The sequence below is a fragment of the Rhinolophus sinicus genome, chromosome 13, assembly GCF_057876585.1.
Source record: "Rhinolophus sinicus isolate RSI-liver-muscle chromosome 13, RSI-T2T, whole genome shotgun sequence".
Lineage (NCBI taxonomy): Eukaryota > Metazoa > Chordata > Mammalia > Chiroptera > Rhinolophidae > Rhinolophus > Rhinolophus sinicus.
In genome coordinates, this window is record NC_142513.1 from 47,554,163 (window position 1) to 47,579,718 (window position 25,556).

Below are 25,556 nucleotides of genomic sequence, written 5' to 3' on the forward strand. Positions count from 1 at the left end.
AACAGGGATAATGATGGCACCTAATTCTTAGGATGTTATGAAGGTTAGGTGAGTTTATATATTTTATATATTTCTAAAGCATCTGGCACATAATAAAGCCTGCATCAATTCTGAAAAATAATTAGCAGATCGGCACAGTGGTTCTTTCCATTTGACATGACAGAGGGTACGTAACCTTTGGGAGGTTGGGGCTGGGCAACTGCCTGGCATTTTCTACCACCCGCCACTTCAGAGGGCAGGGCACTAGACATTCCTGGAAACTTGTGGGACATGTGGCCCTTGCTTGCGTGTAGCTCCTTTCCAAGAAGGTCCCTGCCTGCACAGGGAGCCCAGGAGCCTGTCTTCTCTCCCCAGGACTGAGAGTGTCACTCCTTTTGGCAGGAGGATCTAAGACGACAAAACGTGCTGGCGCTGGCCCCTCTGCAGAGAATGAGGTGGTCTTTCGTGAAATGTGTGCTGAGTGCTGCAAAAGTCGGGACTGACTAGCTTGAGCTGACCCAGGACAACTCCAGTCCTTCTTTCAAACCACATACCCAAGAAATCTGTATTAAAACGTCCTCATTGCATCCTGCAAGTACAGTTTGTTAGCTGAACATAACTTGGATCTTTACAAACCTGGCAGAAACCTCAGTATCGAGTATGTCTGTGAAAGAGGAGTTTTCTAGGTCTTCCTCCTAAACCCCTCCAACCAAGGTCTGAGGAGTGAGGTGGCACCGATTCAGAAAAGACTGTCTCGTTCCTTCCATCATCATTTATTCCTTCACAAACACAGCTGATTTTTCTTCAGGGCCAGTCCAGGGGCCCAGCATGGGGTGTCGCACAGACATTGGGAGTCACCCGTGATTGCCACGCGGCCCCTCCCCAAGGGTGCTCAGCAATTCAGCTGGGACATCAAATGCAGGGTGACAAACGCTCTGACCAAGGTCCCTCAGGGTGCTGTGGAGCGCCGGGGACCCAGACGGAGTTGGGGTGATGGCGGTGGCAGAGAGCAGGAGACTTCCTGATGACGTCTTGGAGAAGTCTGGGTTTTCCACTAGTGAGGAAACTGAGGGGGTGTGGTGCGTGCCTGTTGGGGGGCAGGGGTATGAGTATGAGCAAGCAGGTCCCATGTCCCACATTTAGGAGCAAAGGTCCGTGCACATGTTATTTTGTGAGACTCGTTGCCCAAAGGGGAAGAAGAAAGCTGATGCTACTAGAAATCCCGGGATGAGAAACGGTCACACACGTTTTTAGCTGACAAAGTTGCTAAATCATATGTCACGTGGCAAAACAGGCTGAGTTGTCGTTTTCATTTTCGTACATAAAGTATCAGGCAGGAAGTAGCAGACACCGCCCCGACTCCTCTCTTAGTGGGAGGGGAATCGCTAGGTTTTCTGGAGAACAATTTGGAAAGACATGTTGAAAGCCTTATCTTTTAGCCAATTCCTGGAATTTATCCAAAGGATGTAATTATGTGTTTGCATGACAATACTGTTTAGCACAGAGAAAAAAGATGGAAATGACATGAGTTTCTGTTAGGGACTACCGAGTGAAGGACAGTCACATGATGGAATCAAAGTTTCAGAACAATGTTTAATGACAGGAAAAAGGTTTTCAGTATATTTTAAATTATAAAGCTACTTACAAAGCAGTTTTCAGAGAATGAGACCACTCAGCAACTGTAGAAGAGTACGTATGTGTGGAACACACAAATGTACACACGTGTACAGTGTGCATGCGTGCCCACAAACACATGTAATGACACGCACCAAAACACTGACAGTATTTCATAATTGGTGATTTGCCATGTTTTACAAATTTTTAAATCATATTTAGATTCTTGTCATTAACATAAATGGCACCTTTAACATGGCAAGATTTAGCCAATATATCTGTTGGTGTTGTTTTTAACTAGACACTGCTGTGTGATAGAGTATATATAGAGATAATTACGGATACAGATAGAGATATGTAAATATGAGAGATGACAGCTACAGATATAGATATAGATATATAAATATGATAGAGACAGAGATGATACAGATATAGAAAAAGATATAACATAGATACAGGTACAAATATAGGTGCGTGTATGTGGATACACACACCCATATACATACTAGCGCCTAGTTAAAAACTTCTAGTCACACGTGTAATTTATTTCAAATATTTTACCCATGAATCAAACATGTATAACACATATACACATATACTGGGGGTGCAAAAAATGTACATATTATAAGAGATGTTATCTATGCATTACTTTTCAAAGTTGAATTGAATTACGGTAGCAATGTGTAGTACGATTGCTCAAAAAATGGCATTAATCAAATGAATGCTAGCGTCATTCATTGTATTACAATTTTAATAGTTTTTTCCTTTCTCAAAATGTGTATACAATTTTTTGGCAGCCTTTGTATATAGTTTCCTTCAAGTGAGTTACTGTTCTATATAAACTTGTGCTGTAACTGAACGGATGCTGGCGGCAATCACCACACAAAAATGCGACTATGCTGCCCCCCAGTGACCATTCCAGGAACACATGCATATACTCTCAGCTTGCAAACTGAGAAGCACTCTGAGACCCTGCAGCTATAACACACTGGAAGAAGACGGAAAAACAAAACAAACAACGAAAGAGATTCAAATAAAATGGCCAAGGACTCATGACGACTAAATGAGAGTTCCAACTTGAACTTAATGCAGCCTCTTTTCACAACTTATTCCCACAACTGAAAGCGGTGCTTTCCATTAACGATAAAAGTTTAAATGGAGAGTAAACCATGATAAAATAACCGCGGCATACATATTGTGCAAAGGGGCCATGCAAGACGCTACTCTGTGCAGAGCTGTCCCAAGTGCAGTCACTCTATCACCACAACAGCTCCATCATCTGGCACAGTGATGCGGGGCGACAAGAGCTCACCTTCTAGAAAGTTCTTTCTTGCTTGTTGTGGTTTCCTACACAAGGGATGAAGGGAGACATGCTCTTCTGCCAGGGGCCCAAAGATGAGGGGACAATGCCCTAAAGTGGTCGCCACGATGCAGTATCACAAGAGTTGGCACCTTTAGAGGATGTGGGGAAAGGGAGCTGAAAGGTGGCCATTGTTCCCCAGCTCACTCGCGTATAGAGGAAAATGGGTCATCAGATTAGGCTTGTCGGGGAGTGGCATCGGGACTGGCTGCTACACGACGATGACCAAAAGCTCTACCCAGAAAAATGAATAAATAAAAACTGGCGAGGCTGATCAGAAGGACTGTCACCCACCCCAAGATGGACTGAAATCAAAGCTCTGGGTTCTGAACCTCTTCTGTCTCCAGCCCCAAAGGAAGGCCCGGGAGACTTCTGTGCTGAGGGCCCCTTTAAGGTCACCTAGTCGCCTGCCTAATGTCTGAAGCATGTCTCTGAGACGGTCCTGTAAAACATTCATTCTGTTTGCCGAAAGACGTCCACGAAGGGACTGTTCAATATCTTCTAAGTGCCCTCAACTTGAGGAGCCACAGGAAGTGTCTGTCACTCTCAGCTTATCTTGAGCAGCTGGTGATTTTTATCTTCGATCCTATAAGCAAGTGACCCATCGGTGGCAGAAAGTTCTTGAGAATGGAAGTTGTAGATTACCTCCAGGCAAGCCACCTAGGCCTGTCGGGCAGACATTTGGTCAGCAACAGTCATCAAGGGCTTCTGTTCCCTTGCTTTCTTTGGAATCAGCTATGTAAAGGATTCCATCTTTCTGAACTGTATCTAAATACTGCTTTTAATGTTTCTGGGGCATAAATAAATCCTACCCATGAACAATAATCTCTACAGAGCTACTTCTTAAAAGTGGTAATACTTTTTCAAACATTTCTAGACATTTGTCTCAGGTAAAAAATGCATTATGTGAGCCCTGGTCTGTTCTACATTTTCAATGTTCCATCTTTGTCATTAGGTCCCAAGTCTGAATAAAATTAAAAAATACAGTTTAATTAGAAAAAAGTATTTTTTATATTTAAAAACTTTTTTTTATATTTTTTCCATTGTTTGGTATCCTAAGTAACATCATAACAGAAACCTTCATGTATAAAGCTTAGTACATATTCCTAATTATCCCCTTAAGATGGACATTCCATGAGAATTACCAGATCAAAGTATATCACTGGTTTGACAAGGCTTGATGGGAGCGAGCCAAGCACTGCACAGAAAGGCTGTACCCCTGGCACGCCTGGTGATGGGTGTGGCTGCCAGATGTAGCTTGCAGTCCTATGTAGCGTACTCGTCCTATCACCAGTAATTCTACTGCTGTGTCACTGTCTTCGATAAATCAATAGATAAAAATGCTATCAAACTATAGTGATAGCTCTGTCACATTGAAAGCATAACACTTTCAAGTGGAACTATTTCTACTTTCCAAATGTTGCATATGACTGAAAATCATTATCAACTTGGCAACTCTCAGCAGACTTCTTTTGCTTCAACAAGGATGAATTACTGACTAGTCGCATCAACAAGGATGAATTATGGGTGGTCAGCATCTTCCTTCTGGGCACGGCACGTTGATAACATAAGAATGTCCAATAACGCTGTGTCCTCCGATTTTCAAATGTGGTGGATTTTGCTCAGACATGAGTTCATACTCCCACTGCCTCCTCATTAGCTGTGTGACCTTAGGCTGATGACCAAACATCTCTGAGCCTCACTCTGTTGCTTAGTGGTAATGGTGTCACCTGGCTGGCCGGGCTATCTGAGGACTGAAGGATTGTGTTTGTGAAGTTGCCTGATACACAGACACTCAGTAGAGACCCCTCTGCTGCCCCTTCCCCTTCTAAACAAGGGACCAACCTTTCCTCTCTGTGCAGACGAAAGCACCCATTTTCTTCCACTATGGACCCAACTACAGTCCCTCAGTGTTAGGGACCAGGCATGAATCAAGGACTGGGGTGCTTTTATTCTAAGAATAGAACATGGGCCCCCATGGCACCCCACAGAAATGGTGTCTGGCCACCCATCCCATCCCTGCATGGACCACTCAGCATCCTCCACGGCCTGGACTCGTCTCACATCCGTGCCCACTCTCAGGGCTGAGCCAAGGGCACTCAGGCTCACTGCACTGTCTTCCTTTCCCACAGAGTGACAACCAAGGACTCACGTCCAACCATTGCAACATTTCTTGGGTTTTCAACATGCATCTCTGCACAGAGAAGGCGCCGCCCAGCACAGACGTGATGTTCGTGGCCCACGTCCGCATCTGTGGGTGTCACACGTTCAGGACCGACGCAAGCCAAAGGAAAGAGTGAGAAACGCGACAAAATGCATGTCACAGGCTCATGTATCGGGCCCCTCACTGAACTATTATAAGAAAAAGCGAGTCCTGTGCTCAAATATTGGGTTTGGGACACCACAGTGTGTCAGACGCTCCTCGGGACGCCTGTGAGGACACGAGCCCCTGTAAATGGCAGCATCTAATTTGCACTGTGTTGCTTCTTTTAAACATAAAGTGGAGAATCGTAAGGCAGAGGAAAGAATTCCAGTAACACCTACACAAATGCATCCCCTTTTTTTTTTAACTTAGCTTTAGTGCTTTTTAAAAATGTGTTTGATTTTTAAAAACTTTTTTTTGAAGTTGACGTAGGCCCACAATGGAAACTGAAAAGCTATGAAGGAGTCGTTCTTGCCGGTCAACTTATGAATTTACTCTGATGCAATGAATAAGTCAGAATAAAAAAGTGACTAGGGATCATTTTAAATTAGAAATACTGAAATTTAACCTCTGCTTTGGAGTGTTATCAAAGCCTAAGGGAAATGGGCTTTTACAATTTCAAAAGGCAAACATGACTGCTATGAAAAAGGGTTCTCCTAAGATTTTTAAAAATAACACTTTTATAAAATAAACTTTCCCTAACTTATAGCATCTGGGTCACTTTTCCCCAGAGGCGCTGGATCTGAAACCAAATGAACAAGAATAGATAACAAACACTATGGACCTGTACCACCAGGGAAATCATGTACTAGACATTCCTACCTGCAGGTCAAAGGGTAAGAAATACTACACACACACACACACACACACACACACACGCACGCACACGCACACACACGCACACAGACACACACACCGGAAACAATCTTCAAACCCATTAAGCTGCTGGGTCCTTGGAGCAAGACTGGGGCTGTGTCTGCCCTGAGCAATACCCCCCTCTCCCCCACCCGCACTGCCCTGCCTGACCCACCTCGCTGTCCCCTCCCCCATGATGTCCCCTGTCCTCCTATGATGCCCCCTCACTGCCCCCACGGCCCCACCTACTGTTCCCTTGCCACGCACTGCCTCTCTACCTCCAAAGTTTGTCTCTGGCCCCCCATCTCCCCCAACGCAGTCTGCCCCTGCGCAGCACTGCTCTCCACAGTCTCCCCTGCCCCATGCTGCCCCGATATCCCATGATGCCCCTTCACACTGCCGCATGCCTCCCCGTGATGTCCCCCAACGTTGCCCAACCACGCACACCTCCCCACCCCTGCACTGCCCACCTTCCCCCCACACGCTGTCCCTTCTCCTGCGATGCCCCTCCCCCGCAGTGCCCCCAGGCCCGCCCACTCACCGCATCGTGTAGAGCAGCGTGCCGTCGTCCTCCAACCGCAGCAGCTTGTTGGGCGTGGTCATGTTGTGAGCGATGGACTTCTTCCCATTGTGGAAGAACGTGTCTGGGGTCCAGATTTTGCTGGCCAGGAGGTTGTTGAGGGGTAGGCGCTGCATGGGCCCCTTAAACCGAAGCCGCTCGTCTTTCCAGCTTTGTCGGAAAAACACATCGATGGTGTATTCCTAAGGTACAGGGAGGCAGCCAGGTGAGGTGGCAGGTGGGCCTCAGCGCAGCTCGCTGAGCGTGTACTCAGAAAGACCGGGTGGGACCGGGCTGCACCTACCATTTCCGTGTCGGACACGGGGCCAAAGCTGGTGACGTAGATGTCTGTCCTCACCTGGGTGATGCGCTCTGAAACACAGACAGGTTCCTGGCCTGGGCCCCGAGCTCCCTGAGGCACCATCACCCGGTACTTACATCCTTAGTCTACTAACCAGTTTCACTCTTGGCAACTAGAGGGCTTTTACAATTGTGTCTGTGACACTTGGAGGGCTTGACAGGCAGCAAGTGAAGCCAAGCTGCTCCAAACTATAACAACAAAGTGCCCATCGCATCAAGAAAGGCTCTCCGGGGAGTCGTGGAGAGCTGGGCCACCTTGGGTGGCTCTCACACACCCAGCTTCAGTTTCCCTCTGGGTAAGCCTGCTCCCAACCTAACAACTATAACCCTGCTCTCCCATACACAGTCAGACAAAGTGGGAGAAGTTAGGCGTTCAGGGTGAGGGAGCACCCTGGGCCGAGTGCGCAGTCAGAACTGCAGCCCCTGGGTCTGGAGGAAGGTGTGTGACAACGTGTCCACAGTGTGCCTGGAAGAGAATGGCCTGGGAAGGAAGACGGGACGATCACTGCACTTACATGGCATTTTGAGTTGCTAGAAATTCCTATCGTGGGAGACTACGATTTCAATTAAAATTGTTGAAAATATACGAAGCCATAAAAGCAGCTAATATCATAATACTGGGTGGAAATATATGTGTTCCTTGGGCATGACTGGAGTGCTGTAACCCCCTATGGTCATGAATAGGGACCACATCCAGAGTACTGGAGAGCCCACCCTAAATAACCCCAAGCCACTGGCTGGTATCATCACTGAGTCAGAGCCCCTCCCTGTGTGGGAATCCTGTGTGCATGGTGTGTGTTTGTGTGACGCTGTGGGTCTTCAGTTCCTGTCCCCCACTGGAGGAGATGCCCGCCCCAGCAGGTGGCCCTCTGGCTCTCTGGTATCCTCAGGGCCCCGCCTGGCAAGACTAACACATGCTGGGTGAGTGAGAGCGGTTGCCCGCCAGCAGCTCAGTGGAGCACTATCTGCTTTGATCCTTGCAGATGCATTCAAAGGGTCGGGGGATAATCAGAGGGTGGAGGGACACGGTGCCAAGGAGCTTATGTGGACTTTTCTTGCCAAAAACGCAGAGGTGGGCAATTCATGCTTTAAGTTCATCTCCCTGTTAAGAATGCCCGTCATGGAACAGAACTAAACATTTTCCTCCGGGAATATATTTGCTGGAGGGTCTCTAACTTACCTACTGGAGCAAGTTCAAATGCGTTACATCCTAATCAGCTAGAGTCAGGGGCACCTCACATGCCTGGAAATGGCACCTGGTTCTCAGCACAAAATTAAGCTGTGCCAACTGTGCCCCGAAAGCACAGTTTGCTATCCACTTATTTTTATCAACTGCCATAGGCGCCAATAAATACTATGACTATGGCCCTAGTGAAAAATTAAACATAATACAGAAAGACGTAAAGAATAATGGCATTGAACAGTGGATTTCTGGAAAGGACTTGCACAGACACGAGACTGTGAACTCGGTTATCAGTTATTTCTCAGCATAGGGTAATCTCAGCCTTAGGAACACCTAAGAACTGGTCCCTCCTTGAGTGAACCAGAATGGGCGTTAAGATTATCTGGGGAAACAGAGTCTGCAGGGACCACTGGCCCTGACTCCTGGCATCTGGAAAGTGATAATAAAGGACACAGGGCCTTGACAATAGTCATCAATCTGAAATCCTGGCAGGGCAGCTCTTTACTGGATGGTTTGGATCCTGCAGACACGAGCTTGAGACTAGGTCCAAGTTTCTCAGGGTCCCGGAGGAGGAGGACAGACTCACCCCCGAGCCCCGGCCGCAGTCTGTTGTCATAGCCGTCCAAGAGCCCGTCCAGGATCCTGGTAAAGATGGTGATGTTGTCATTGGTCTCATCTTTAACTGAACTGGTTGGCATTTGTGAAAAGCTTTGTAACAGAGAAACAAAAGAGTTCAAACCTGTGTTAATTATTTCTTACAAATTCTTCTCAAGATACAGAAACTAGGGAATAATATGGCGACTTGTCTTGGAGGGAGGACGAGGACAATTTCCTTCTATCTGTGGCATTGTTTTGCACAGATAAACCTTCATTCTTGAGTATCCAGGGCTGGTCATCCATCGGCCTAACATGATGCCCCCCAATCCATCCCGCCGATTCTGAGGAACCATTTATGTCAATATTGTAGCCATTTTTCAAACAAATTAGCCACTGTACATGGACGAGCTGAGCCTATCTGTTTATAGGGAATTTCAGAAGTTTGGTTTCAACACAGAAAACCTGAGTCTCCATACTGTTAGTGAGTCCCCCGCCATGGGTGAAGGTGTGGAGGCAACTCTTAAGAACTTTATGCAAGTTGCAAGATAAGGTTGATGTGCCCAAATCACACTGCGGCTCTAATTGGGGACATTTGTGCTGTGAGCCTCATGCCAGGAATAGCACATATGGTGACAGAAATGATGGAGTTTGTGAAATCTCTCTAGGCTTCCGCACCCATCAGCAGTGCTAGTTACTGGCACATTCTGCTCAAGCCAAAGCACGTGACCCAAGGGCTGTGAATTGTGAAACCCACTCTGAAAACCCTTAGTGGGGTCTCCTAGATGCTACCTACAACCAGAGACTCGGAGGCACAGCGTTCTGTGTCACCCAACATGTTAAACTTACGATAAAACCCTAAGAAGAGTGGGCAGAACCTTCCACAAAGAAATAAGAGCAGTGTTGGCTTGTCCAATCCAGTCAAGTCATCTAAGCCCCACAGGCTGAGGCCGATGGAGCAGATGGAAACGAGAAGCTGCCCTGAGCAGATACGGACAAACTTAGGAAGTTACTGGGTGCCACCTCACAAACACCCAAACCGCTGCCCATAACAATGAGATAGAATGCAAATTCACCTTCAGCTTCTTGGTCAAAATTAAAAATTGAAAGAAAAAAAAAGTTCAAATATATCTCCACCCATTCACACATAATTACACCTTTCTCAGAGGAATTTCAGTGTCTGCCCAATTCTGCTATAATGGCATCTTCTATTTCTCTGTGGGACTTTTGATGATAGAGGAAATGCTGGGGATTTGTACTGATTTCCTCTCTGTATTTACAGAAGATAGGACATAGGAGGTAGGAAACAGATTCTAAAAAAGTGCCTGAAAATGCATCTCAGGGCAGCAGCGGAGGGTTCTCTCACAAACACGAGGAAGCCCTCCTTAGTTCCTAGATCACCTTAAAAATGATTCGCCTACAGGACGTGGTTATGGAAAGCACAGTTTTCATGGCCATGGAGAGGAAAGCCCCTCCCTGGTCACGGACAGCAGAGGACGCCCGCATCCAGGACACTCTCACAGTTGTTCCATGACCTTGCTAGTGCCTCTATCCAGGTGCATAATCTCCAAGGACTGCTTCTTCTAAGGCAGAGAGCTAACTTCATGGTAGTAGAAACCAAACAAAATAACACAAAACCATTGGGCTATGCCTTCAGCAAACAACAATATGCAGAGTCACCTGCGAGGTCCCCAGGTGGAGATGCGAGGTCCCTCCATCCCCACTTTGGACACGCTCTCCATTTAGGTTCTGAAGGCAGGTTCCAGCTTGCCCACATTCTAATTCAGCTTTGTTTTCTTTTTCTTTTTCTTTTCATAAACTGAATTGAGTATAACCAAGGAGCTCTGCCGACTCTTAGGTCAACTGTGAGTAAGTACACAACATCAAAGCTTCAAGGATAAGCTGCAGGCTGAGCTCTTTGGGGAATGGATTCTTGTGAGCTGAGACTAGATCCATTGTTACTGACAAAAGCCTTAGACATATTAGAAACACTTGGAAATGTGGTGACTTATCCTCCAGGATGAGCCAGGATTAATTAACTAGGTTGTTTTAAAGTACGAACTGTTTCTTTAGAGTTAGTGCATGTTGTCTACAAAACCATGTCACATTTAGGCCATGTGGACAGTTCCAGCATTTTCAGATTACAGTCGTCCCCCCTGATCCAGAGTGTCACTTTCTGCAGTTTCATTTACCCATGGTCGACCTCGGTCCAAAAATAATTAAATGGAAAATTCCAGAAATAAGCAATTCATAAGTTTCAAATTACACACCATTCTGAGTAGAGTGATGAAATCTCAGGCCCTCCTACTCCATCCCACTGGGGATGTGAATTTTCTCTGTCTAGCATCTCCACACCATATATGCCCCCCCCCGCCCCGCCCCTTAGTCACTTGGTGGCAGGCTGGTGATCAGATCAGCTGTCACGGTATCAGAGCGTGTGTTCAGATCACCCTTATTTTAATAATGGCTCCAAAGTATAGGAGACGTGATGCTGGCGATTCGGGTATACCACAGGGAAGCCACAGCGTGCTTCTGTGAGCGAAACGGTGAAACTTCTCAACTTATTAAGGAAAGGAAAAAAGTCACATATGCTAAGATGGCTGAGCTCTATGGTAAGAATGAGCCTTCTATCTGTGAAATTGTGAGGAAGAAAAAAGACATTTGTGTTAGTTTTGCTGTTGCACCTGGAACTGCAAAAGTTACAGCCACAGTGCGTGGTAAGTGCTTAGTGAAGATGCAAAAGGCATTAAGTTTGTGGGACGAAGACATGAACAGATAACGTGTTCCAATCAACACCAATGGTTTAGACTGGAAAGCATGGAGCCTAGAGAAGACTTCAGCAAGCGACCCCCTGAAATGAGTGACACCCAGCCATTTACTGCCCGTAAGGGACGGTCACCCAGATTCAGGAACAGGTTTGGACTGAGAAATATAAAGATGATTGGAGAGGCTGCATCTGCTGAAGAAGCTGCTGCCACATTTCACATTTTCGGCAGAGCTGAAGAAGCTGATTTGGGTTTGGTAACTAGCCGCGGATTCAGACACCCTCTGGGGGTCTTGGAACCTGTGCCCTGCGGATAAGGAGGGATCACTGTATTGGCTTTCTAGAAAAGGGATCATGAAGGAGATGCAGAACCAGCCATTCTTGTTTAAACATCCTTTTTCCGCATATTTCCTCAAGTATTCATCCATTCAAAGGATACAAGGACTTGAGCTCCAAGCTTGAACTCTTTCCAAAAACTTTAGTTTGGAAAATAAGGAAATGAGGTCACTGAGCCCCATATCCCAGGCTGAGGAAGGAAGGTGGTGGCTGTGAAATGGGCAGGGACATGGGTGTGGGGCTCAGTAGGACAGCAGTGGTGCTCAGAGCAGTGGGAGGGCTTAAAAAGCTAAACCTGATTTGGCACCCTGCCGGACTTGGAGTCCCAGGTCACTCAGAACTTCTGATGTGGTGGAATGGGGAATGGCGGGCCCAGGAAATTTGGTCCACTACTGGGTTTATTTCACCAGCACAGTGTTTAAGAAAAATAAACATGAATGTCTTCAGAAAGCATAAACTCGTGCAATTGCACGATCTCCCACCTCCCCCGTTGCCTTACGCCTGACCTCTTCGGGGATGGGTCCTGGGAGTCTTGCATTAGCTGCCTCCTGATTTCTAGGCCCTTGAGCCTTGGCTTTCACTGATCCAGGAGGAATGGGCCCTCGTGTTTTTTACAGTCCCCAGTGACCTTCATGTACAGCTATGGGGGAGAGTGACTGTTCCAGTCTGAGTGGGAAACAGAGCCAGGCATCAGAGTGACCCTCAGAGAGCCCCTCCTCCATTCCATCAGCGGGGGCCATACGACTGGGCTCAGTGCCTATTTCAACAGCTCAGCTCATGGATATCCTCCATGTGCTTGGTACTGTGGTGAGTACTGGGGACATGATGACAAAGACGGCGTCCCCAAGGAAGCAGCTGTGTTCTAAAGGACTCCTTGTGTTCACAGGTGATTTCAAAAGAACATGGTACCTAGATGTAGGAAGTGTGCGAATGCAAGACATTCTGGGCACCCAAAGGAGAGAGCGATTTTGTCTAGGGTCAGAGGAGAGGAAGAATGACCAGAGCGTTCAAGCATGCAGATCAGGTCTCAAGCCAAAGGAAGAGGTGTGGCCCCAAACGAGAAAACGGTGATGTTTGCAGAGGGCATGTGAGAACTCTCATGAGAAGAGTGAGGTGTGCCACTGGAGAGATGGCACATGTCAAATCATAAAGGACTTTGCATCTATGCTGCCCTCCTAGGGTGTGCCGTGATGGTTAAGGGGGTGGGTCTCAGAGTGTTCAGTAAGGCTCTTTCCTTCCTTGCAGCCCTTGGACACCTTGTGGATGGTGGACTCAGCAGAGGCAAGGCTGCAGGCACAGAGGTCAGCTACTTGGGCAATGGCAGTGGACGTAGAGGCGGGACAGATGGGTCATCAGCAGGATTTCTGACTTGGGAGGAAGGAGTCTGAATACAGCAGGACAGGGGAGCCCCAGGAAGCTGTCTCCAGAATCAGCCAGTTCCCAACATAGGGCTAAGCCTGCAGTAGAATCCATCCACACATTATTTTAAAATGGGAGTGCGCAGTGAGTTGTATTAACAGTCCAGTTTAAGATATTTTTCTTTTGAGGAAATGTAAAGGGTTTTATTCCAACATACCTCTATTTATCTATTAGTAATATAATCCACAATAAAAATAATATCCTATAGATTCCATCTAATAAAGGTGCTTCTTTTTACCAAGTGATGCCTGATGATGTCTCCTTACAGTATTTGAAAGGGTACAAATTCCAAAGTTATGCCATCATATTTGGGGAACAAAAATCTTTTGACCACAAATGGTGCTATTGAAGACAATTAGTGATGAATTTCTTCCTGATGTTATCTCTGCTTAGGTTGGCAGCCATTTTTGATTTACATAAAATGGGGTCGATAATGGCATCTGTAGTCCCATTTTAATGGGAACCTACTTTGGGAATTGAACTAGATTGGTTTTAAGTGGCAGCTTATCTGTCTTCTGAAATTGCATTTCTTTCTGCATTCTTTCCCCAGTATTTAATTACTTTTGAGAAATGTATCTTCAGTTTACTCATTTGTTACTTTAAGCTCATTAAATAAGCACCTCTAAATGGTACTGTTTTCTGATGTTTCCCTCAAATTTCCATTACACACCACTTTAGCTAACCATGTTAAAAAAAAAAAAAGAAAGAAAGAAAGAAAGAAAGAAAGAAAGAAAGAAAGAAAGAAAGAAAGAAAGAAAGAAAGAAAAAGAAAAAATGATGTAAATGAAACAGAAAACATGGTGGACACTAGCTATACAAGGAAGGTCAGTCCCAGGTTCTCCTCTTCTGGTAGAAAACGTGGACCTGAACACATGTCTTATGTGGGTGAAGTCGTGGCCACGAAATATTCCTCCAGAACTCTTAGATCCCTCCAGTGCTTTGGGCCTCACATCAAAGGTGCTCCCGGACCTTCCCTAACAGCCTGTCTACCCCTCTTGTCACCCTGTACGTAGACTCTGCACTCTTGCCCCAACCAGCAGCCCCGCTCAGAATCCCACCGCCTACAAAGCAAAACTCAGGCCTCCATCGGGGCCTTACAGGCCCCACCCCCTCATCTAACCCCGCCCACTCCCCTGTATGAGACCACGTAGCGATTGTACCATCCTGGTGTTCATCACACTCGGTCCGCCCATTATAGTCATTCTCACCAGTAATTGCGTCTACTGCAATACATTAGGTCTTTTAGGTCTTTCATTCGCTGTACCTCCTTTCCTGTTAGTGTTCCATTTGCCTGTCTTCTAATCAAAAGCCATCGAAGAGCTGTCTGCACTGGAAATCTCTGCTGCCGTCTCTTCTGCCCACACTCCATCGGGCTGCCCCTGCCTGTACCCCACGGAGACCTCGCTTCTGGACGGGACTGCACAACCACCAAGTCCAACCATCACACCTCCGTCTCGTCCTGTCTCAGGTGACGTAGGAGCAGCAGTCGCGTAGTAACCACGCCTCCCTTCTCACAACACTGTCCCCGTGGCCTCAGGACGCTGCTCTCTGTTCTTCTCACTGGCCTTCGTCTCATCTAGCTTGGCCCCCTCTCACCTTCCTAACCTTAAACACTGGAACGTTCCAGGGCACAGTCCAGGAACTTCTTTCGGTCTACACTGAGTCTCGAATGGATCTCATCCAGTCTAGGGGCTTTCAGTACCTCGCACACACAGAAGTCTCGAGTTCCTCTTCCTCGTCTCTTTCTGACCTCCGGACTGCATGTCAACGGCCCGCCCGGCCTCTCCACGTAGGTATCTTACAGGTTTCTCACACGGCTTACCCTGTTCCTGAGTGTCCCTTGTCCTTAAGTGTCCCTTGTCCCTAAACCTCTTTTCCTACTGTCTTTTCCAGCTCACAAATAGGCAACTGAACCCGTCAGGCTTTCAGGTCAAAAGCCCGGGGTCATCCTTGGCTCTTTTTCTCTCATGCCCACGGGAACCCAGAAACGAACCCTGCTGGCTGCACAGGGCCTCTCCTGGGTCCCCCCTGCTCCTTCCTGTACGACCCCCACACCTAGATTTTATCTGATTGCCCACTCGGCAGCCAGAATGAGCTTTATAGGTTAAGTCCCATTAATGTCACACTCGGTTGTCTCGTATCTCCCGCGACTTAAAACCACCCAATGGCCACCTTTGACCAGCTCTTCCTGGTACCAGCTAGCATGGCCTACAAGGTCCTTCCTGATCTGACCCCTGCCCCTCCCCCACCGCCACTCTGATCATGCCTAATACTCCGAGCGCTCAGGCCCTCGCTGCTCCTCTCGCCTGCTCAGCCTTCACGAGCAGCACAGCTCACACCCTCAGTCTCTCTGACAGCTGCTGAGCTTCTCTCTGCAGCCACTCATTGTCTCCTGCTCTGGCTTTTTCTTCAGAGCAGCCTTGTGACCCAGTGAGACGTGATTTACTGTGCCCAGGAACGCATCTCCTCGAGGGCAGGCTCCACTCGGCCCGCCTCAGACCTCGGCACCCAGAATGGTGCTGGCACATAGTAAGGACAGGATGCCCACCCCCGAGTCCCCAGAGCCTCTTACTGCTACTGCAGCGTGACATGCCGATGGGATTAAAGTTATGAACAGACCTCACCATGCTCAGACCAGCCCGTGCTCACCACCAGGTCCCATAAACCTCAGTCTTGTCGAAGTTGCAAGCCAGAGGGACAGCTAGGCTGCATTTAGCACCCCTCCACCCCCCTCTCATTTCAGCATTTAGCGTATTCACACTCAGCAATTTATCCTTTACATCAGCCTTGGGGCGTAGCATCTGTTGTTAACTCCACTTGGAGATTGGGAAACCGAGCTACAGGCAGGTTAAATAATTCTTGGGATGCCAACATCGTGTGTGTAGTGTGTGTAGCAAGAGATCAGAGCAGCTTGACTGCCCTCTGTGAGCATGAGCTCTAACTAACACTGGCCCTAAATACTTGCCAGGGCTCCTGAAACAGAAGCCAAAGTGACAGTGTGATGGCCTGATTTTGTAGTTGTTAAGACTGAAAATAAAGTGGCCCTGGATTTCATTTGTGTTTAGGTTTGCCTTTTGGTCTTGAAATAAATTGTTAAATAAATACAAATATGATAGAGTTTTCAATGAATGGCTGAAGACTATTTCATAGCAGATAGTACCTTTTCTATCATAAGAGCCCTTCTCTATAACATTATACCACACAGTACATATTATATGTTTGATTTGATTCAGGCTGCGGTGGACCCACTATCCTCAAGCAGTGTTATTTGAGTTAGATTAGGACACTCCTTTGTTTCCAATATGTAGGTTTCCCCCCATTCTTTCCCTTTTCACTGTACTTTAACTACCAGGCCTAGAGCAGGTCCTGCAGGGGACAGTGCCAGCCCTGGGCCTGCCCTAAGATGGACCCGCATTCTGTCACTTTCCAACAACCAAGCTTGGGCACGATTTTCTAGCTCTAAGCCTGATCTCTTTGCACCTCCAAAGGGAAGGCTTTGTGAAAATTTACTCGTACATTTTTGGAAAATGCACTCTGGAAATGAAGGAGACGTACCCCATCAACACTGACAATTATTGTTGCTACCTACCATCAGAGTTCTACGATAAGATTTCTTTTTACTTTTAATTCTAATAACTTTCCTCTGAAATTTCACACCAATTAAAATATGCATGTTATGTAACTGCACCTTTGTAAAAATCCGAAAGCCCACATTCTCCTTCTCCCCTGAACCAAGCCCGTGACTCATCTTGGAGCTACTGCCAGACGTGTCGGCTGGGTCGGTGTTGGCCGGCTGTCCTAAGCCTTGCTTAGCTCACTGCCCGTTCACAGGGCAAACATGTTAAACGTTTCCTTCATAAAGCATGTAATTTGGAAGTATTTTCTTTCTGTGCCTTTGAAAAACACACTAGGCATTAATTACTGTGTAGCGGAAACTTAGCCACCTAAAATTTTTGCTGTATGTGGGAACTGCCTTTCTGTTCTCTGGCCATCTCTGCAGCCCCACTTCAATGTCCCACTGCCTGTGTGTGCCCTGACTGCTTTGGTGGCACTTCTGTATGTTTTTATAATGTTACATTGACCATTTGTCCTGGGCCTCATGAACCTGCAGCCAACAATGCAGGAGGAACCTGTCATTTAAAATAACACCACGAGTACTTGAATGATTCAGAGAGAATGTACTTTCTGCTCTAGTGAAAGGAGAGAACCGTCCTTGAGAACTTGTATGAAAAAGCTCCCTTCATGAAACCAGAAGTCCAGATTAGCACACTAGTGCAGACAAAGAATAACCTTATCTCTTCGTGTTCATAAGTTGCTTCTACAAGAATCTCCCTTTAATTGCCAATTATAAAATATTGTTTTCCAAAACCTACTTGAATTGTAGCTGCCGTGTGATAAAGTTCTAATGCATTTTTTTCTTTTCCAATAGATAAACCTCTAACATATGTTTAATACAATTAAATGAATGAAATCAGATTTTACCTTATTATTGAGTTGATAATCCTCAAATTTTACAAATTATCACTGGTCAATTGAGGCTGATAAAGTACGTCTTTTCAAGTGATGATAAATTAATTCCCATTTAAATTTAATATGTATTTTGACATTACATTGATTCAAATATTGTTTCTGTGCTAGCTTTTCTATACCATGTACTTTTGATTACTGGTCTCTTTAAAATAATTACAATGCTTCGAATAATACCATGTCTCCAAACATGACATTACATAGGCTGACTGTCAAATGAGACCTCTGTTCCATTATCACGTTGACTCACGCTCTGTTATATAACTTGAAACTAATGGAAGAATTATAAAGGCTATTGAAAATGAACTGGTGATGGCTGATCAAATTTAGAAAATGCACAATACTCATATTTTCAAAGCAACTTCTTATTAATTATCTTATATAATCACCTTATATAATTTATATAATACTTATCATACTTAATACATTTTCCGATCACCAAACACACATGCTTTTCAGACACTGCATACAACTTTGTACACGCACAAATGCTTACACTTGCCTCTTTTCTTCAGCTCCCTGACTGGCTTTCTGTGACCCTCTCTACCTTCTGTTGTCTGGTTTCCTTTATGGATTTACACGTGTCGGCATTTCTCTTGTCCCGCAAAGTCCAAAGTAGTGCCTCTATGCTTCCCCCTTTACCTTCCTTTAGTACCGCAAACTCTTTCTTTGGGGGAACAAAAACCAGAGCTCACCAAAACTCTCCCCCCCCCCCAGTCTCAGAACAGAAAACTGTACCCCAATGCAAAGAGTACCTTCCAGAATTACATCCCCTTCGTCTATAGACTGATCTGACTTAGACACGCCCAGCAAAATGCATGTAGTCACCAGGCAGAACCAGTATGAGGACCACGGACAAACAGGGACCCAGCCTGACTGGCTTGGTGACCTCCCCCAGCTAGCTCTCCATCACTGTCCCCTTCCCCGACTGTAAGACCGGGCTAATGATGCTTACTTACCTCCTAAGGATCCTCCTCGGATTTACCCGGAACACAAAACTTAACAGTACGTCACGCTCCATATTGAGATAGCTATTATTTTGCCAAGATTTTAAGTCAAGCAAGTGCTGTGAAACCTTCTTTGCAATTTAACAAAGTTGTTCTTAAGTACATGTAGCGAAATAAGCAAATGAGAGGAGCCTTGTATGAGAAGGGGAAGAAACAGGGACCTGTGCTCCCACATGTCTTCTGTGGCTGGCCAGGTGTGTAAAACTCAGCTTCCAGCTCTGTTGGAGACCCCATCTCATCGAGAGGAACTAGACACACAGGGTCAGGAGTTAAAAGCACTCAGAGGACCTGATGTAAAATTCCACTTAAAGGAATATCTTCTAATAGAAGTGATCTCTAACACCTGAAATGCTTGTAAGCCAAACATGTTCACTGCAGCAAAATTTATAACAGCCCAAATGATATAAAACATCCCAAATTCGGGAGGTAACTGATGATTAAGTTTCATGCACTTTAATAATTTTCATCCATTTTAAAAGCATCTATTTTAAAGAGTTTGCAATAACAAAGTATTAGGCATGAAAAAAGCACAGTACAGAGCTGAAGGTGCAGTACGAGCCCAACTGCAGGAGAACATGCATAGAAACAAGGCGAAGAAACCCACCAAAACACAACGGGTGATTGTGTGGTGGGATTAAGGGCAGTTTCCCTTTTTACATGGGAAATCCATGTCTCCCACATTTCCTGCAGTTAGCACGTACTGCTCTAGGGTGGCTACTGACCTTGTTATATCTGAAAGACTCTGAACACCTCCAACAGTTCATCTCTCGGGAAACGGAAGAGCCCCCACCACTTGTTCACTGTTAGCATCTAGAAACTTAACAGTGCTCTCTCTATTTTGAAGATGACCTCAGAAAGCCACCAAATTCAATAAGAAATAACGTACAGCTGCTCCTAATGGTTAAACTCCATATGCACAAGACTCCGTATTTCCGACTCATGTCCACCAGGGAGCATAATAACCTCACAATAACAGAATGTAATTCACAATAATATATTTGACCAAAATCTTACAAACACAACACATGTTCCCAATCCTAGCGTGCTGCTCACCTCTGAACTCTTGTTAAACATATGCAGTATATCAGTAAACAAAATAACTACCGGATGCGTTAACTTGGAAATCTGAATGTGGCGTAGATTTCACTGATATGCACACTTTCCCTTCAGAGGAACACCGGACGTGGTGGTGCACAGGATTCCACAGCTGGGAGAGACCTAGGAAAGGAAAACCTTCCCTGGACAGACAAGGAAGCAAAGGCACAGGAGGGAGGTGTCCACTGAGGACCAGCAGCAAGGCCAGAATAACAGCTGACGCCCTGTCCCAAGGGGACACTCTGAAGGGCCAGAAGTGCACAAATGTGGGCATGTTCTATTGCAATGGTGGTATGCAGGTGCTGCCCCCTCAGGGTGTGGGAGATGGACATGCCCCTGGCTGACCCAGCACACGGTCCCAGTGCCATCATTTACCAGCACGGCACCTGGGGACGGTCCCGAGCATCTCTTTCTCAGTTTCCTCCTCTGTACAGACCTGGAAAAGCCAGAAGAGCAGAAAATGTCCAGAGGACAAACAGAAAATGTCATGAAGCCAGGAGGGTCCCTCTTACTGGCCCGAGAGCAGGGGTCTCTACAGGCTGTTGCACAGCCAGTGTGTTCTGGGGACCCCTTCATGACTTAACACAAGTGCAGAGTGCAGTGTGCAACCTCTGGAGCCGAGTTGTACAGCACGACTGTTTGGCAAACTCGTCCTGAAATTTCATCTTTAAATTATACTCCATCACTTGCAAGTTACAGCTTGTTTGATTAGCCAGAACAGTTTTGAGGAGCAGAGGGGAGAGGCATCAGAACCTCATAAGGACATTTGTCTGGAATGCTGGTTACCGTGTTTCCCCGAAAATAAGACCTAGCCGACAATCAGCTCTAATGCATCTTTTGGAGCAAAAATTAATATAAGACCCGGTCTTACAGTAAAATGAGACTGGGTCTTATATAATTTAATATAATATAATGTAACATAATATAATATAATATAATATAATATAATATAATATAATATAATATAATATAATATAATATAATAAATACTGGATCTTATATTAATTTTTGCTCCAAAAGACACATTAGAGCTGATGGTCTGGCTAGGTCTCGTTTTCGGGGAAACACGGTATCACTAGTTTGATGAAAAGATAGACTCGGTACCAAAGATCAAGATGACAGAGCTTAAAGGACTCGGGAATGCCAGATGTCGCGGCTGCCTTACAGAGTTTCAGACACATGTGCATTCTGGTGTCTGCACCTGCATTCAGACAGCCACAGTTCAAGGCCTTTGAGTCAGGCCAGGACCCCTGTGAGTCCCTCTCACTGCCACATAGCGTGGGCTTGGCTTTACAGGCGAGCAGCTCTTTTGCAGAATGAAAACCAGGAGAGCCCCCAAGTGTTGAGCGCTGTCTTGTCTAACAAGCAATCCGTGTCCTTCATGCACGTGAACTCTTGAATCTCGTTGTAACCCGAGTAGGAGGAAACACAGCTGCTGCTAAAACCACCTTCTGCTTCCATTTCTCAAAACAAAATGTGCCTCTTTTCTCTGACTCACTTCAGAGACCCCACACTGGCAGCAGCCTTGCTCAGGAAGGAAGTGTGGGGCAGGGCAAGGACTCCTTTATTTACAATACACTGAAGGGCGTCGTGGGCTGCCAAGGAGACAAAGATGGACCGCACAGCAAAGTTTCTGAAAGGCACGTGTGCCCCGAAAACCATAAAATTAAAGCATAGATGCTAACTTACCCAAAGTGACTGGCTAAGTTCATGGAAACACAAAACAGAAGGAGGTTTTTGATCATGATAAAGCTAGAGAACATTCCATCGTCCATTCCCAATAAGAATAATAGTTGAAGCAGATGAATTTGGAAAATAATTGCTCCTTTCTCCAACTTGAGCTTCAAGCTGAAAGGTACACAAGGGGAAAAGCATATAAACACACATGTTTTAGTGTCACGGTTCCTGGAATCAAATCTTATTTCTAGCACACACAACTGACAAAGAAAGAACCCTTGCTGTCCTTGGACACAGCTCCATGTGTCATCTGTGTCCCCTGGGCAGTAAGTTAGACAGAAAAAGAAGTTACAATATGGCATAAATTTCCCTTTACCCAGAGTGCAGAATCATTTTCCTAATTTATTTTTTCCATGTCTTAAATACTTTGCTTTACTTTTTACCATGTTATCAAATGACCCTTAGTACTATTACTAGAATAAATACTTGATGTTATCCGAGTAACTGTTTTGCATCTGTCAAATCCACAAGTGGAATAATTTTACCTTTCTGAAATATTTGCCACGCGTTCAAAGCCAGCAAGCTACTCCTTGTTCTGCGAGGTGCTGAGGGAAAGTATGTGGAAAGAGGGGGGGAAAGCACGTTTAAGAAACAAGTCTACAGGATCATGACAATAGAAGAACTGCTTATAAGGGAGGCCTGCCACTTTCTCAGCACCCTGTCCCCATGACTAAATAACTTAATAATCACTGCATTTGGGGAGGTCTCTGGGGTCTGTGCTGGGCCCTCACGAATGCATCAGAAACCCAAGCAGGCACAGTCGCTGAGGTCTGCACTGAGCTTGGGAAGGGACACGTCTCTCACTATGCGCTTGAGAACAGGCTCTCACGCTGCAGGAACAGCGTTTTCCCAGTGAGACCCCAGGCCAGCTCCGGAGTTGGGAATCACACAACAGGTATTTCCAGCACAGAAGCGAAGGCCCCAGTGTCCAGAAGAGCAGGGTGCCATGCTGCTTTGCGGGGTCGCCTGGATGCGTCCCGGGACTTGTCGCCTGACCCGGGCTGGAGTCCGGGTGGTGAGCACGCGGCGCTGCATGCGGGAAACCTGGGCGGCGCCTCCTTCTGCCTGCCAGCCCCAAGCCCCCAAAGAAAGGCTGCGCTCCCACAGTCGCCGGGCCGCTGCGGGGTCTTGCGGGCGCGGGTGAGGAGCGGGGCGGCACTGCGGGGCTGCAGCCTCGGCCAACCCCGCTCCCGCGGCCAGGCAGGGTCCGCCTCCCGCCGGGTGCGCAGCGCCTCCCGCTCGCCGGCCCTCCGCCGCTCTCTGGCCTCGCACACCTCCCCGCTCCAGCCCCGGGTCCGAGCCCAGCGCCCCGCGGGGCAGCGCCTTGCTCCTTGGAGAGGAGCACGCGGTGCAGCGGTGGCTCCGAGTCCCCCAGCTCCAGCAGCCCGCCCGACCCGAGCGAGACAGCCCCGCAGAGCACGAGCCCACCCGGCAAGCAACGCGGAGACCCCGCGCACCTCAGAGCCCGGGGGCTGCCGGGCCCTGCAGGCGGACGACTTGGCCCCTCGGATTCCAGTGACGCTGCTGGGTGCCCCTACGCCCGGATTCTAGCGGCGGGCGCTGCGCCCGGGTGCCCAGTCCCGCAGGGCTGTCCTGCCCTCCTGCGCGGGCTCTGCTCCCGCAGTTGCCGGGGGAAAGTTTGCGCTCCCGGCCGCCGGCGGCGCCCCGCCGGCTCTCCAGCTCCTCTCCCGGACCCCACAGCCCGCGGCTGGGGCACCCCAGGGCAGGGGTGCGGGCCGAGCCGTGGCGCCTGTCCTCTCGCCCTCGCCCGCATCCTCTTCCTGCCACTGCCCCGGCCCGCGCGCCCGGGGCTTACCCTGCGCGCCAGCCCCAGGAGGCGAGCTGTCGGCTACGGTGCATCCTCCTCCGCCGCTGCCCGCTGTCGCCCGGCTGGCAGGCGCAGAAGGCCGGCGCGGCGTCACCGCCCCATGCTGCCAGCGCGAACTTCCCCAGCGCGCCCGGACCGAGCCGAGCCGAGCCCCGCGCTCCCGCGGCCGCCCTGCGGCTCCGCTCTGCGCCGCGCCCGGGCCGCGCGCTGCACCGCTGCGGATCCCCCCGCGCCCCGCGCACTCGCGCGCTCGCTCTCACCTCTCCCGAGCGCCACATGTCGTCTCTGCTGTGAGGGACGTCCCTCTGCAGAGGCGCTCCGGTAGAGGCCGCCAGACGCTCACCAAACGCGCCCGCGGCCGGCGTGGCAGAGGGGGTGGGCTCAGGCCCCGGCGTGGCCTGGTTTGGGACAGGCCGTGCCTCTGCGGAAGTTTCTTGAGCTTTCAGGACAAACTGGGACCTCCTGTAATAACCACTGGTCCCCCTGTTAGTGCAGAGATGGAAAGGTGGTGTCCACGGTAGCAGCCCACGGCTTCCTCTTCCAGGGCCAAGCCCAGCACCTCGCAAACCGGCCCTGTCCGCCCTCAGTCCCTAGAGCACGCCCTATGACTGTCGCATCTCCTGTTCTCTATAGAAAGAAGCCAGCTTCCGACGCTCCTTTTATCTATAATTCGTTGCAACGGGAGGGAAACCCAGAGTACGATTGGATTAGATGAGAATGAAACCCTTACCAATTTGCAGTGTACACTTGGGGGTTTTCTCTAGTGTCAAGAGCAAGGGGCTGTGGGGTCAGCAGACCTGAGAGGGCTTCTGCGGCCTGGGCACGGGTTCACTGCGCTGCCTCCCGCACCTACGCACACGCGGGGTCATTATGGGGACTGTGTCTGTCTCTGGCTCACTAGTGTGCAGCCTGAGGTGAGTGTGGTGCTTATGACAATTGAGTGGAAACAGGGCCCCCTTCAAGCAGCCCAAACAAGATGGACGCACAAGCAAGCACGGGGCGAAATGCTCCAGATCTCAAACTATTTGTCCACATCTTTTGTGGCACTGCACTGTTGATAGTCACTTTTAACATAGTTGTGAGAAAAGACAAGCTTCTAAGTCTCCTCCAGAAAGGATCTTTTACTCTTTCAGTGTGTGAAATCACTCTGTTCTTCAGCTGTGTCTAACACCTTGGGCACAAATCTCAGCTACCTGCTGTGCTTTTGCATATTCAAAAAATTCTGAGATATTCCGAACATGAGAAATTGTAAATGTAGTCCAGGAACAGGACATAAAAATGTATAAATGTTGCAAATACACAGGGAGTGTTGCTCTGACTATGCATTTAGCCACAGTATTTAATAACTTGAATTCTTGTGATTACCTGATCTAGAAATGAAATATACATGCTAGAGATGAAATACACATTCTAGAACATGAAATACAAATTAGCTAAGCTGCTCATTTGAAAGGCTTTCTGATTCTAAAATGGATAAATCGAACACATGCATTTATTCATTTTCTAATTTCTCAAAAGACATATCACTAAGATAAAGTTCATTGACAGTCAAAATCATTAAATTTAAAAAATCTGAATCAACTTAATATACATCTATAATCAACCTAATATAATTTTTATCTATCAGGTATTAGAACTCTAAGGTTAGTGATACCAGTGACAGCTACTCCTCTCTCAGAACTCAACAACATGAGGCAAATCACAAGATAGACATTTAGTGAATTGAAAGCTTTACAGTTGATCAAAGTCACTCAGTAATTTTTGCAAAAAAAAAAAACAAAGATAGATAAATCAGGGGTTACTTTTGGGTTAGTGAGAGTTATGGACATTAATTCTTAGCAGTAATACCTTCTGAAGGTATTATTGAAAAATAATGAATGCAATATCAACTGTAAGTGAATTTATGCTCTTTTGATGGATTATTTTTTAAATTTCTATGTTTTTGGTAAATTTTACATCGGTTTAATTTCAACACATATTACCGAACATATGGAAACTATCTTAAGTAACATCTAATCTTTAAAAAGGTATTTGAGCACGTGGCTTCAATTTTTACCTCCTCCCTGTGATACAGTGGTGATCCAGTCTCTCCTCTGAATAACAGAGCCCCAGGTCAGATGGACCTGAGAGGGTAGT

At 47.2% G+C, this 25,556-nt stretch overlaps 1 protein-coding gene across 4 annotated transcripts in view; it reads right to left on the reverse strand.

The window, feature by feature from the left end:
- GABRA5 (gamma-aminobutyric acid type A receptor subunit alpha5) overlaps positions 1-23,773 on the reverse strand; it is a 66,032-nt gene extending 42,259 nt beyond the window's left edge. Inside the window, exons 1-6 of one of the 4 annotated variants that reach the window (XM_074317552.2) lie at positions 23,681-23,773; positions 22,078-22,137; positions 21,545-21,703; positions 8,700-8,821; positions 6,875-6,942; positions 6,553-6,773 (exon numbers count right to left, since the gene is read on the reverse strand). In XM_074317552.2, coding sequence (XP_074173653.1) covers positions 6,553-6,773; positions 6,875-6,942; positions 8,700-8,821; positions 21,545-21,630 — 497 coding nt within the window. In that variant the 5' untranslated portion in view covers positions 21,631-21,703; positions 22,078-22,137; positions 23,681-23,773. The other 3 variants (XM_074317551.1, XM_074317553.1, XM_088789309.1) reach the window with 3 other exon arrangements.
- Between the last annotated feature and the right edge of the window lie 1,783 nt (positions 23,774-25,556).